The sequence below is a fragment of the Nicotiana tomentosiformis genome, chromosome 12, assembly GCF_000390325.3.
Source record: "Nicotiana tomentosiformis chromosome 12, ASM39032v3, whole genome shotgun sequence".
Classification (NCBI taxonomy): Eukaryota; Viridiplantae; Streptophyta; class Magnoliopsida; order Solanales; family Solanaceae; genus Nicotiana; species Nicotiana tomentosiformis.
The window spans coordinates 93,778,586-93,794,291 of NC_090823.1; the positions used below are offsets into that span (position 1 = coordinate 93,778,586).

Sequence of the window (15,706 nt, forward strand, 5' to 3'; positions counted from 1 at the left end):
AATTCAAATAAGAAAAGAATTTAATAATTAAAAAATTTATTCATTTGAAAGTCCTAAATATTAGGATAATAACTAAATTACAGTTTTGTCTAATATAAAGTTTATTTTTAAAGGATAAAAAAAGCGAACGACATTTTTCTAAAAGTCTTCGTGCTCTTAATATAGTATAGATTGATTGTAGATTTTGACCGGATTTATAGATATTTTGTAAAAATCTTTACTTACTTTCTTTAAATAGAAAAGGCAGAATAGCCTCGTAGACACTTGTACTTGTTCGCGTTTGTCATCCCGATCCTTGTACTCAACAAAGTTTCATCCAGACACTTATAGTTGTTCAAAATCAATATTTTAAATCCCTCTGACCTCTGACTGGGACTATGTGGTAGCTTGACAGCTGAACTGGACAAAATACGTGTATGTCACGCGTATATGGAGCGTGAGAATAATTATTTAAACTAGAAAATAATTAAAATGATAAAATAAGAAAAAATAAAAGAAAAAGACAAAAAGTTAAATACAAAGAAAAGTCAATGAGTACTTTCTCTTTACGTTTTTCCCACCTCCCCTTCCCATTTTTCTCTCTCCTCCTCCCTTCTTCCGGTTATTACCTCTCCCCCATTTTAACCCGAAACCCAACTACAATACAATCCTTGTCATCACCTCTCATCCACCATAAATGTTCCTCGTTCTCCCAAATTCCAAAATATCCCCAAATTGGTAACAACTTATGAAGAAGAGTTGGATAAATTCAAAAACTTATCGATGAAAAACAAGAGTTGGATAAATTCTTTCTCTCATTCACTATTAGAAATTCGGCAAAAACCGATCAACTTTGGTCGGTTTTCTTTGGCGCAAAAATGCGGAAAATTATTTTTGAGTCCCGCAAAATTTATTTTTCAAGAAACCGACCAACTTTGGTCGGTTTTTCAATTAAAATAAATAAAAATTAATATTAAAAAAATCGACCAAAATTGATCGGTTAATTCGGCCGGTCATTTAAAAAAACCGACCAACTTTGGTCGGTAATTTTACTTTTTAATAAAACCGATCAACTTTGGTCGGTTATTTTCGTGCGAAAATATAATTAAAGAGTATAAATCAAATAAAAGGCAGTCTTAAAACAAAATGCACCAATGATCTAGTGGTAGAATAGTATCCTGCCACAGTACAGACCCCGGTTCGATTCCCAGATGGTGAATCTTTTGATTACATAATTAAAATACCGACCAACTTTGGTCGGTTTTTTTTTTGCAATATTTTTTTTTTAATTTAATTGATCGACCAAAGTTGGTCGGTAATTTCCGACCAACTTTGGTCGGTATTCCTTTCCGACCCCTAAAATACCGTCCACACGTAAATGGTCATATTTTGGTCGGTTATTGGCCATTACCGACCAACTTTGGACGGTTTTTACCGGATTTCTAGTAGTGATTGTTTGTATCATAACATTGTAATGTTACTCAGTGGGCTATTTTGAAGGTGGTGGTAAATGTGTGGTGAATTATGGAGAATAAAGATGGTGAGTGAGGGGGAAGGTGATGAAGGGGATGGTGGAATGGAAAAAGAAAAAATATAATTTTTAAATAAATTAAATAATAAAGAAATTCTGATGTGGATACTGATGTGGCATCTACATTAGGGCGTTTGAAGAACACATATTGTTAGAGTGTTTAAAATATTGATTTGGAATAATTATAAATATTCGGATAAAACTTCTTTGAGTACAAGGACCGGAATGACAAACGCGAATAAGTACAAGTGTCTATTAGGCTATTCTGCCAATAGAAAACTTATTTTCGTATATACGTGTGTGTATCCCAAGTTTACTTAAAAGACTTTAAGTAACTACGTTTACTAGGAAAGTCCCTGAATAAGTTTAACAGTTACCGATATATATGGACAGAGAATTCAACAGATAAATCCATTAGCATCACTAAGCCTCTGATCAGGCCTTACCTATAGTATTCTATTTATTGAAACGCCATGTCTTGTTTTCGCCTGCCGCTATTATTTCATCTTCTTCTTCTTCTTAGTCTGATTCTACAAAATGTACAATGTCTTCATCAGAATAGCTCAACTGTTGAGTTTCTTCCTGGTTTTGATGGCCCTCTTCTTTTTTATCTTGAGACTGGGTAAGTTAAATTTCTTCTCTTTAATTTCTCTATAATCTATCTTTTCTGTGCATGTCCATCTTCATTTCACTTTTTCTCAAACTTGTCAAGTTTTTTAACCCCAAAATAAAAAATAAAAAAACAATACAAGACCTTAGTATTTCTCTCAACTTTTAATCGTAGTTAGTAGAGGTCTGGTGTTTTCCTCGCGTAAAGGACTATGCAAATGTCATAGACAAATTATCATTTCTTTGACCACTTCGTTTCTAACCTTTTTTTGGTATAGTGCCTAATATTTTCCCCCAAATTCGGAAGAAAAATATATATATATTGTCTCCAAGTTACTTTCTTTTACTAGTATTTTCAGAACATACTGGCTACATACTAGTAGTAAAAAAAATATGTTGAAGTGAATGCATTTTGAAATTATCAGATACATTGGAGTAGGCAAATCAGAGGAAGTGCAACTATTCTATTACTTTGTTAAATCAGAATCCGACCCAAGAAAAGATCCCCTCTTGCTATGGCTATCAGGAGGTCCTGGTTGCCCATCCTTCTATGGCCTAGCATATGAAGTTGGTAAATATATGTCACGCTCCGAAATTTTCATATTCGGACTTTGTTGGCGCCTAACATTTCACTTACTAGGCAAGCCAAAGTTAGAATATTATTAACCATTTCTAAATAATTTTTTTAATTTATTAATAACAAAGAAATAAACGCAGAAGTAAGGTCTGAAATATAGTGAGTAATCCATAAAAATAACGGTGTCTAAATACCATCCCAGAATTGGTGTCACAAGTGCACGAACTTCTAGAATAATACAAATAAAGGTCTGAATAAAATAAAGCTGTCTGGAAATAAACACACAGCTAAAGTAAAATAGACGGGGACTTCAGAACTGCAAACGCCGTGCAGTTATACCTCAAGTCTCCTCTGAGTAGCTGAAATCCGAGCAAGTCTATGGTACGCCGCTGGGACCAACTCCGAAATCTACACAAGAAGTACAGGGTGTAGTATCAGTACAACCGACCTCATGTACTGGTAAGTGTTGAGCCTGACCTCGATGAAGTAGTGACGAGGCTAAGGCGATTTACTTACATTAACCTGTACGCAATATTAGTAACAACAAATAATAATATAAATAAATCAGGTAACTCATTTATAATAATTAAAGCCAATTCAGCAGTCGTAACCAATTATCATTTTCATCAATTCTGTTGCAGCGTACAACCCGCTCTCACAACATATTCACATTCAATTCTGTTACAGCGTGCAACCCGCTCTCACAATATATTCATTTTCAATCCTCTCATATAATTATTTTTAATCAAGTATATATATTGACTTTTAAATAAGTCTATTGCGGCGTGCAATCCGATCCCCCAATATAGACTTTTTAATAAGTCTGTTGCGGCGTGCAATCCGATCCCCCAATATGAACTTTTTAATAAGTCTATTGCGGCATGCAATCCGATCCCCCAATATGGACTTTTTAATAAGTCTGTTGCGGCGTGTAACTCGTTCCCCCAATATAACTTTAAACAACTCATAAATGTAATAAAAATTACTCCAATAAATACCACGTCCAATGAGAAACTATTAAGTATCAAGGCACACAATAATTATAATTTATCTATGAGCAAACAATGGCAATTATCAATTAATTGTGAAAATCGTGGAGAAAATAAGCAGTTAATATTTAGTATGTTAAATGTCAAATAACAATTAAGACACATAAATCAAATAGCATGTAATAATTATTGTAGGAATTCAAGAATTAATATTTGACAAAGAATAGGAGAGAAACAATTATTATAACAATTAATTCATGATTTAAAACGATTTATGATTTTTCAAATAATTATGCAAATAATTAATTTGACAACGTATAGACACTCGTTACCTCGCCTATACGTCGTTCACATGTATTTCACTTAACAAATAGTTTAAGGGTTCTATTCCCTCAAGTCAAGGTTAACCACGACACTTACCTCGCTTTGCAAAATTCCAATCAATTACTCGACCACAGCTTTTCCTTTTAAATTTGTCTCCAAAAGCTTCAAATCTATCCATAAACAATTCAATATACTCAATACGAATCATAAGAATTAATTCCATATGAATTTACTAATTTTCCGGATAAAAATCCGAAATTCATTAAAATATCGTACGAGGATCTAGATGTATTCATAATAATTCATTACATGCATTAACTTTTTAACTGCCAATTTTCTTCCCATATTGTTGGGATCACCAACGCATATCCCTAGCCTTATTTGGGGATCCATCTTTGTGCATTGTGGTGGAACAACATATAGCACATTCATATTTCTAGATGGAAATTATTTGGTTCCTGACCCTGAACCGATTGTGATAGGGAGAACTTATCATAACTTGGCTAGATGCATACAAGTGTTGTTGTATATTAAATAATACATCACATACCAAATTTTATTTTGGCAGTTTTGTTCTCATAACCAATGGTTTAGATATAATTGGAGGCATACAATTTCTGCTAAACCAACTTGGATTTAAACTAGTATTATCAAGATAAATCATCATAATTTATATTCTGGAACTGTGCTCTAATAATTTGAGCAATGAATCTTGCAAAAGTCAAACTGCAAGTTGATAACAAATGCACATGTGACCATAGAATAGATGTATCTATTAAAATCATATAATAGTAAACGATCCACATGGAAGGTGACTGGACCTATATATTTATCACCTTTTATTCGTTCCATAAATCAAGAGATTCAATCCCAACTTTAACTGGTATATCATGAGAATAAACAGCACAAGAGAATTCTTGAAGAATCTTATATTTCTTCAATATATGCCAATGTAATTCTCAATTAATTTTTCGTATCATAATTGAATTGAGATGGTCAACCGGTCATGCCAACTAATATTTATTTCAGTAAACCTCTAGTTTACTCGTGGCTTGTAATTGCATCATCATGCTTATACTTGTGTAGTACAAATACAAAAAAAACCAGGTAACCTTTCATATTTACCTGGTATGATTATAGTAATATAAAGATATTCAATCTTCTTTTCATTTATAATCTCAATATGCCAACCACTTTGGCTAATATATTTATAAATCAAAATATTTCTTTTGAGACGTACTACAATATTAATGTCATGAACAATTTCATTCATCCGGGTAGTAACAAATTAGTTCTTTCAGAGCTCTTAACTGTTTTTGTACTACAAGATCTTTTGTCACACCATCCATATAATGAATGTCTCATTCACAAAGAGAATCATATCATAATAATTGTCATGTTCAAAATCATCATAAGCAAAATAATTTCTTGCTTTAATTTTATTTTTAATAACTTTCATAAGGCATGACAAAATATTTTTGGCGTATCACATGTATGCGACCAATGATATATTCATGTAACTACACAGTAATATTCATTATCTTTCTTTGTCTCAAACCTCCCTTAGAGGTGAGTTGTAGTATTTATCCAATCATGCACAAGTACATTATTATGCATAATCTTTATCACATATATATTTTCACATTATATATATATATATATATATTCATATTCACTTTCAGGAATGAGTATGCATTCTCAATGTTTATCACAAGTCACATTCTCTTCAAAGAATGGAGTATAATCATAGCGGTGTACTTTATTTTGTTTTTATTTTTTTATACCAATTTGATGGTAAACATTGTCTTGTTCTCCCTTTTTATAATTACCATAGTGATAACTATTATTATTTTGGCCTTTCGCATGCCCACATTCATTGGTCAATCATTTGTCTTTATTTAGACTTATCATGCACTGCTATCACATTCACTTCAAGAATGAAGCAAATCAAGTGGGACAAGGTTCATGCTTTTTCATGAAAAATACATTATTTTTCTTTAGTTATTATTATTATCAATATGGTGCATTAGGATTCAAACTCAATGCATTACCCATATAAAGGCATGCTAGGCCATAATGCGTTGGAACTTGAATCCAACGTCTTTTCATCAACATAGTGCGTTTGGACTTGAACCCATCGTCTTACCCTCAATCTTTGGCATAATAGGCTAAAATTCACTAGGACTCGCACTCGAGCCTTTAAAATATTATTACTTCATAATTATAGGCATAAGTAAATTAACTTTCAAGAAGACATATATAACTATTTCAATCTTGAAACAGTTCCTCTGTAACAAAAATGCTAGTTAGGATATATGCCTTTTTTTTTTTCAAATGATACAATCACTTTTATATTTTAATAAATTAATTAGGGGAAAGGTGCAGATAACCTATAACCACTTATATTTCAAAGACTAAGAACTTCACCAAAAAAATTCAATACGGAGGAATGAGCCTTATGTTTCCAGCAAAAATATTTAAGGCTTAATGCATAACCGTGACTATTATAAATTATAACTATAGTGAGTTTATATTGATTGTATATTCGAATGCCAAACTTGCAAGGTACTGTAAAATCGGCTACATATTTGATAGTTTTGCTTTCAATAAAATACATCATGTGATGGTAAAAATATTATTACTAAATTACCTTAATAATTATCTAACATAGTATGTAAACGGTCATAACATATATATACGTTGGAATATTATCTTTGTCCTATAAGATATGTAGCAAATAAAGATATATATATCACACACACACACACACACACACACACACACACAGATGTTGGAATATTATCTTTGTCCTATAAGAGATGTAGCAAATAAAGACATACCTTTCCGGTTCTTTATTTCACTGGATACAATTAAAAAAAATATATTTTAACTAAACACTGCAAATAAAATTAATGCAAAGATATGAAAGTATGAATGTGTTTAGATGGATGTAAAACTTATCTTTGTATTATCAACCAAGATATTTTTCATTGTACTTGATCTCATTGTCTGCTTATAATTTACATAGTCTTGACGTAGAAGATCATGAAATGAGCAATTCGTGCTGATAACGTATTATGAAATAAAAGCAATTTAGTAAAATATGAACAAGAAATATTGTTATGTAATAAAAGCAATTTAATAAAACATGAACAAGAAATGGAGATAGAGAGAAGGAAAAGATTTTCTTCTTCAATTGTGTGTATTTTTCTATCTATTACAAGGCCTTTATACGCATAAAAAGTGAAGAAACTATGTTATTGAATATATCGTTAAGTATAAAAATATGTCATTAAGATTATAGAGAAACAGTAGACATTCACCATAATTTGATTTTTCTTATAAGAAAAGTGAGAAATCTAAAGGAGAGAAGCAGAGCTCTCTTTTTGAGTGGGTCCACTGACTTATACTTCACAGACAACCATATTACCTAGGAAAAGAAGGCCGAACTGATGGGGATGTGGGATTTGGTTGGTTCTAAAGGAAACTGACAAACATTAGAGTAATCGATTTGCATACAAATGGATTGGCGTGTTTGGTTATCTTTCATAGACGGTGACCCCAAATCTATCTCTAAATTTCTCCGGGTTACACTTCCACACAAAATAAGATATATATATATATATATATATATATATATATATATATATATATTTATTTGTGATCAATATTAGCCTTGAGATTAATTTAAATGGAGAAACTAGTGTGAGAATTTATATAGTCGTAACTTGAGAATTTAATTTATTTAGAATTAAGGTAAAATTATTTTTATATTTCGATTTGACAAAATTATAAAGTAAGAACTTATATAGCAGATCGTAACTTGTTTGAAATTGAGGCGGAGTTATTGTTATATTTCGATTTGAAAAAATTATAAAGTCTGACAAGGTATATGTGTTAGGTGTTGTCGCAAATTATGGCGAAATGGTAACTAATCCTATTGCTAGTTTACTCTAAACCAATATATGTATGACATATGTCTCGCACATGGACTTCAAGTACTTAACCGTGATGAATTATATGTATTCTCATCGGGGGCGGATCTATGTAGGGGATTGAGGGTGATACGCCACCCGGTCGCTCGAGTAAAATCGTATACATGTACTGGTATTTTCTTTAAAATATTGAACATATATAACGAGTGATACTCCAAGTCACAAAATGACTGCAGGTGCCACGGTAAAAGCACTGAAACTCCCCATAAAATGCTCATGATTGAGACTTTGTTGTGGTCCTACTTGTTTTGTTATTATCTTTTTTCCCTTCCATTTCTTTTCTTTATGCTCCTTTTAAATTCTTTTAATTTCTTCACCTATGTTACTTACTCTATTTGTAAAATCTCTTTTTTATTTATTTATTTAAATTGCATATTTGCTCCTTTTTCTTTTTCTAGATCTTCAATTTATTTGAATGTGATGAATGTGATTTTAATCATTTCCTCTTTTTATTCATTTAATGTTATTTTATTAATTTTAAAAATTAGAGTGATGCATCAAAGACATAATATTAATCGAGCTATATATAGATTGAAGTGGTGTATTTCCTAATTTAAAATTTTATTTTTCTTTATACTTTTTAATCATATTAATCGAATTTGAACCCAGAGAATTAGACCGAATTGGACAGAACTTATTCGATTTTGTGATCGCATATTCACTTATGCATAAAACAATCTTTTAAATTGAATTGAATTAATTCAAAATGGACCGAACCGAATTAATCAAAAATGGATCGAACCAACTAAATGTACACCCAAGTCCAATCTCTTCACTAGTCGGTTTGCATTAAAAGCAGTGGCACCAGGGGCATTCGCAAAATTTTTGTAAGCGATGTCAAAATTTATAAAAGAACGGGAATAATAACTTTAATTATCATACTTCTAGACAAGAAATAGTTTTAGTCTATTGGTTTTGTTGAGTTTTAAGTCAGAGTAACCAATACGTCAAGAGACAAATTATGTCTAGTGATGTATTTAGCAAAAACATTAGACGAAGCGGTGTCGCATGACACTGCTTCGATAAATGTGCATTCGCCTGTGAGTGACACCCGTAACCATCAAATTTCGGATCCGCCTCTGATTCTCATCTCACCAAATCAATTAATCACGATATATTATCATGGTTTGATGTAAACACCATGTACAAATAAGTATTTACCGTTACTATTTGATCACAAAACGTGATGGATCGTCGTAATTAGTAGTGTAAAACTTTCACCAACATATTTTACTTTAAAATCAGTCAAAATCACCTTCAAATGATTCTCAATATCCTACCTTCTAATATCAATCTCAATAATTCTCGATGGATAGATTCAACTCAAACATTCAAAAATTATTGTCTTCTTCAACAAGCTTTTTTCAAGCTCAACCAAACCCAACAGTGGTGTTATTCAATTTTCTTCGATCTAACCAATTCAACTCATTAGGAATAAATAATACTTCATCCTTTTTAAAAAGAATAAACCTATTATTATTTGGGAAGTCCGATAAGGTTTTCCTTGATCATATATTTTACAAATAATTTTTAAATATTTTAAACTATTAACTATTGTGACGCATAAGTTTTTTTAACGTAGTTTTTAATATATGCAGATTTTATTTCAAAAAATTTAAAAAATCTATGTCCAAATTCACAATTAGTTAAATTGCTCCTCGTTAAGTTTAATGAGATGTTACCCACTCATTTTTAACCACTAAATATTTGAACTGTTTCTATTAAGCAGAAATAAGGTAATATATAAGGACGGACAATCCATTAGTATTATCCATTTTGTTGAAAAGTCATGTCTGGTTTTCGCCTGCCACTATTGTTTCATCTTCTTCTTCCTCTTACTCTCTTTCTACAATATGTACAAAGTCTTCCTCAGAATAGCTCAACTGTTGAGTTTCTTCCTGGTTTTGATGGCGCTCTTCCTTTTTATCTTGAGACTGGGTACGTTAATTTTACCACCCTTTGAATTTTAACTTGTATTTGATCAAAAGATCAATTAGTATAAAAAGAATCTAAACTTTTTCTTAGGTAATTTACTTCATTCAGAACATACTGGCTACATATATAGTGGACTAGTAAAACAAGTTTGTTGAAGTGATGTATTTTGAATACAATTGTTAGATATATTGGAGTTGGCAAATCCGAGGAAGTGCAACTATTCTATTACTTTGTCAAATCAGAATCCAACCCTAAGAAAGATCCACTCTTGCTATGGCTAACGGGAGGGCCTGGTTGCTCATCCTTCACGGGTGTGGCGTATGAAGTAGGTAAATATTTATATTGTATATACTGACAATGTAAATATTTTTTATAAAATATTATTTAACCTATGATAGTATGTTAGTTATACTACTATTGTATTATCAAGTATGTTTATCAGTAACTCACCTTAAATATGTAATCATCGTCTGGAGGTTATCTTTATCCCAACAGTTACCATTATTGTTTGTGTTCAAATATAATTTTTGTCAAATAGAGTCTAACCTTTTGTGATTAACTTAACTCATTTCAGAAATGCTTTTGTTAGTATCACAGAAGCAATTTACTTTTAGTCGATGTTTCTAATTAGTCAATTAGTAGTAAATAGCATTGGCATCTCATTCTTAATTGAGTTAGGGAACGAGCTAGATGTGTATTAACACTGCTATATAGGTGTGGAAAAGCTTGGTATTACGTGTAACTCATAGTTGGAGAAAATTAACTTCTGAATTCTCTTTTGTAGGGCCATTGGCTTTTGGTCAGAAGGCATACAATGGGAGCCTACCAATTCTTGTTTCAACTCCATATTCCTGGACAAAGGTAACACTGAAGAGCATGTTATTTTTCTATTGCACACTTCATTTTGCTGTCAACAAACTGCATATATATTCTAATCCACACTTCATGTTCTCTTTTACCCTCTTATGGTTAACATTAGATCATCAAATTAATGTGTTCCTTAAACTTGGTAGTTTGCGAGCATACTTTTCTTGGAACAGCCTGTAAATACTGGGTTCTCATATGCAACAACTTCAGCGGCATCCAAGTGTACTGATCTACAAGCGTGCGACCAGGTCTATGAATTTCTACTAAAGGTATTTGATAATCATTTCAAGTTCATTTAGTTAGATACATATGAATTAGTAAACTGAGTATTTTTTAGATTGAATTAGTAAGCAGAGTTAACTCTGAATTTTCATGTATTCCTCAATATACTTCTCATTTTGCATTGTTCATTGGTAGAGGATCTAGGATATAAATTTTTTAGGCTCAATATATACGTATTTGAATTCCCTCCACCCACCTAAATCCTAATATATGTGTATCTTGGTGGATTGATCAAATGAACCGTGAAGAAATGAAGACAGTAATAATTAAATAGCAACCAAATATAACAAAAATGTATCGCGAAATAAGTTGTGATTTATTTTGCAGTGGTTCAATAATCATCCAGAATTCATTTCCAACCCTTTCTATGTTTCTGGGGACTCATATTCAGGCATTACAGTTCCAGTTATTGTTCAACTAATATCAGATGGTAAGTGTCATTTAGTATTTTCATATAATGTGCGGTTGTGATCGTTCTCATCACCCCATCACTCTTTAGTGTATGCTTTGTTATTATTATTTTTCCGGTTTAGCCATTCGTTATTTGAAGCCCGCTGGCAATTAATGCTGAATTGGTCCACTAGGGGGGAGTAAAGTGACTCTATTGATCAAAGGTTCTCCATTCCTAGGGCTCTAAGCCAAGTTTATGCTTTGTTATTATTGATCATTACTTCCACAGATATTAGATAAGATATATAGAACACTACATTCTTTTGTTGTCTCTTCAAAACTGAATGTGTAGCCTCACTTGGTTGAAGAGAAGATTCTCAAAACATTTCTAGCCAAAGTGTTCTCTGTTGACACTTCAAGAGTGATATGAAAATGCAGGAATTGAAGCAGGCAAAAATCCACTAATCAACCTTAAGGTTTTCTATTCCTTTCCTTTTATTTAAAATATATCTCATACATGAAAAATTATTATTTTTAATGGTAATTAATATCCTTTCAGGGTTATTCACTTGGCAATCCGCTAACATTTCCTGAAGAAAGCAATTACCAAATTCCTTTCTGTCATGGTATGGGACTAATATCTAATGAACTTTATGAGGTTGGTTCATCTCTTACTTCAATTCATATATTAACTTTGTATCATACCAACACAGTTTGGCACAAAAATGATAATTTGGATCTTGTTGTATCAGTCACTGAAGGAGACTTGCAAAGGCGATTGCCGAAACATTGATCCTACCAATAAACTATGTTTAGAAAACTTTAAAATGTTCAAGAAGGTTAGGTTATATTCCTTCTTACATATTCTTGTTTTAATGTTTTGAATTGGTACTAAGTTTGTAATTAGGTAATACCACAATGTTCATGTAATGCAACTTTGTAGCTTGTAAGCAGTATAAATGATCAGCAAATACTAGAGCCTTTTTGTGGAACGGACTCAGAATCGCCAAACCCACGCCAATTGTCTGGTGAAAGGAGATCTCTTGAAGAGGATTTTATCTTTCTAAAACATGATGACTTCATTTGTCGAGAAAGTCGTGTAAGTCCCTCAAATATTACTATATAAAGTTTGAATATTGCAGCAACTAAATGCCTTTACACCAAATAAAGTTTGAATATTGTTTAATAATTTTAAGATATATACCTATTTATGTTAAAAGAGGCATATATGCCCGGTTCTTTTTCATGATTTCTCAGGATAAACAGATAAATGTAGGATACTTAGATATACATATGCTTTCTGATTTTAGGTTGCGACACGCAAGCTCTCCAATCATTGGGCAAATGACCCTTGTGTTCAAGAGGCTCTCCATGTTAGAAAGGTATTTCAATTGTTTGTACTTGTACACAGTGAAGGTTGCTTGGCATTAAGGTGCAAGATATTAAAAGGCTTTTTTTCTTTTCTTTTTGGTTCTTCTTTGATTAGGGAACTATAAGAAGACCGTGGGCGAGATGTAGGCAAAGTATTATGGGTAAAACTTATAGAGTTACTTTCATGAATAGTATACCTTACCATGTTAACCTTAGTTCTAAAGGTTATCGATCGCTCATATACAGGTTTGATACTTTCAACCTAAACCAATGTTTGTAGTTCTCTAATTTGTGCTTTATGCAAAAAAGATTTAGCTGAAGTTATTATATACATAATAAAGTTTTTTTTTTTTTTTTTTTTTTGCCCAGTGGTGATCATGACATGGTTGTTCCTTTCCAATCGACGCAAGCATGGATAAAGTATCTAAATTATTCTATCATTGATGATTGGCGCCCTTGGACAATTGATGGTCAAGTTGCAGGGTATGATTCTCCATTTTAATTTCTCTGGATCTCTATTCCAGTTGGATAGACGATATAATTGTTATGAAATTCTAAATTTATAGCTTTGATGCGCAGTTACACAAGATCTTTCTCTAATCATATGACATATGCAACAGTAAAGGTTAGAATTTTGTACTCACACTCAGATAGTAAAATTGTCTTGTGCTCACATTTTCACAGTGCTCTATGTTTTTGTTCTTCCTTCTTGTCTTTTTTTCTCTTTAGGGAGGAGGGCACACAGCTCCTGAGTACAAACGTGAAGAGAGCTTTCATATGTTTAAAAGATGGATAGCTCAGCAACCTTTGTAAACTTTTAAATTAACTTCACATTTACTTCTTTGAATTACTACGAAAATATTACTACATATCAGAAACTGGATATTGAATTGCAGCAATGTGGTAATGATACTCTGAAGCTACAGTTAATTGGAATTCAAACGATTTCATCTTCTTGGGATCCAATTTAAGCCAAGAACCTCTGTTATGGATTAGGAATCAGCCTCCTCCACAAAAAAGTATCATTTAAGAAGTCACCTAAGGGATTGGTGAGGAGATCCAACAAAATGAATAACTTTTGGAGGATTTGAGGCACACTTTTGGAGAATCCGAACAATTCATATATATGAACACTTTAAATCTCTCATTCAACAAGAGAGATAATACTTTGTGATAATTAATATTTCAGTAAGATTTTTCTTATATATGAGAATTAATTATCATAATTTAAAATATTAGTATATACATGCAGTTGAGTCATTGTTTACCCGAAAAAATGGATAACAATTGAATTTATACGCGGCTCTAAGGATACCTGATATAACTTGGTACAAACCGAAAATATATATATATATATATACTGAAATTAATTATAAAAGAGATAAATGCAAATCAAATGAATCAATTAGTTCTGACCCTCGAGTTCAGTCACCCTCCAACCAAGTGAAAACTCTGCTAATGTATGAATAGAGTAACAAGGTATTGAAAGCTGAAATAAGGTAGAGCTGAAATAAGGTAGTGTATTGCTTTTCCTTGCCAAAAGAAGTTTTTGCTCTACAAATGATCAAAAACCCTTTATATAGTAGGGAAGTCCTATTTTGAATATAATTTTAAATACAGAAGGAATCTCATGATAGATTAATTAATTGGCATCTCCTTGATATGCGTCGGGTTTTTCGTCGAGATTCTCGCCCTAATTGCGGATATATCGGTTTTTTTATTTTTTGGCTCGATCTCGATCTTGGCCGATCATGATCTTGATCGGTCTCGGTTTTGCTCGGTCTCGATCTTGACCGATCTCGGCCGGTCTCTATTTTGCTCGGTTCTCGATCTTGACCAATCTCGAACCGAACAAAAAGTTAAACTAAAAAAAAGAGGCCCCGCTTCTCCCAAACTCCATGGAACAATAGCTCCATAGAAGTTGCAGCGAACATACTTACGCAAATTTACTACGTGATTTTTTTTTCTTGCTATGGCATCTAGTTCAAGTTGCATGATAAGCACAAATTGCATTATATTTAAGATGAGTTTAATTTAATCACTTCCACATAACAGAAAGATTTTAAAAATGATTGTTTGAAAAATATCATAAACCGTTGGACTACCCCTAGTTTTCCGTCCCACATTATTGTCAAGAAAATCATTGGCTCATTCATGCTACACTTTCTTGTTTGTAATTTGTTCATGAATATTTTATTCGATGATAATGCTATACACGAGATTAATCAAGAAAATGAACACATGTAAATCCACGGGTTAGATGGAAGTGGGGCGTCTTTTTTGTATTTGAACTTTTTATTCGGGTCAAGTTAGTGTTTGGGGTGGGTTAGTCCGAAAAATGGGTAGATATGGGTAGGTCTTTCTAATAGGTTAGATGTTTTAATTCCGATCAATAAGAAGTTGCCACGTGGAATTTAAAATAATTATTTTTTAAATTCAGTATTGACCTAACGATCAAATGGCATAAATGAACCAAAAAGGTGGATGAAGGGATATTTTTAGCCCAATAAGTAGATGAAGAGTATTTCTAGACCTTTTCAATTGTTCAGGGGCATTTTTGACCCTTCTCCGTATATAAAATGGTATGATACAAATTTTATAAAATAACTGGTCGAACCAAACCATTGACACCCCTACTGTTAAGTATAATAGTAGTTTCACAATACAAATTCTAATTAGTTGGAAAAATGAGTTCCGAATATTGAATATTTTAAAAAAAATATATTATTGTCAGACCTTTTTATAACAACATACTTATATAATATCACTTTAATATAAAAGTCAAATTTTTTTAGTATCAAATGTCATGCTTTGTTATAATATATGTTCTCTATAATAACAATTTCGTATAATATAC

The 15,706-nt window shown here is 32.0% G+C and overlaps 1 protein-coding gene across 5 annotated transcripts; it reads left to right on the top strand.

Annotated features, from left to right (window-relative positions):
* Positions 1–1,934: 1,934 nt before the first annotated feature.
* LOC104105557 (serine carboxypeptidase-like 11) lies at positions 1,935–13,785 on the top strand. Of its 5 annotated transcripts, none has more exons than XM_070192182.1 (14): positions 1,935–2,132; positions 10,123–10,268; positions 10,724–10,800; positions 10,953–11,075; positions 11,416–11,518; positions 11,917–11,954; positions 12,038–12,136; positions 12,231–12,317; positions 12,422–12,577; positions 12,789–12,860; positions 12,965–13,095; positions 13,219–13,332; positions 13,429–13,474; positions 13,579–13,785. In XM_070192182.1, the coding sequence occupies exons 1-14, from the start codon at positions 1,984–1,986 to the stop codon at positions 13,660–13,662; spliced, it is 1,425 nt and encodes a 474-aa protein (XP_070048283.1). In that variant the 5' UTR covers positions 1,935–1,983; the 3' UTR covers positions 13,663–13,785. The 5 variants fall into 5 exon arrangements, 4 of the variants coding, with proteins under 4 accessions (XP_070048283.1, XP_070048284.1, XP_009612197.1 ...); XR_688400.4 differs by lacking the exon at positions 1,935–2,132 and adding an exon at positions 9,754–9,942 and having other exon boundaries at positions 12,965–13,010; positions 13,579–13,708; XM_009613902.4 differs by lacking the exon at positions 1,935–2,132 and adding an exon at positions 9,755–9,942.
* Positions 13,786–15,706: the final 1,921 nt, after the last annotated feature.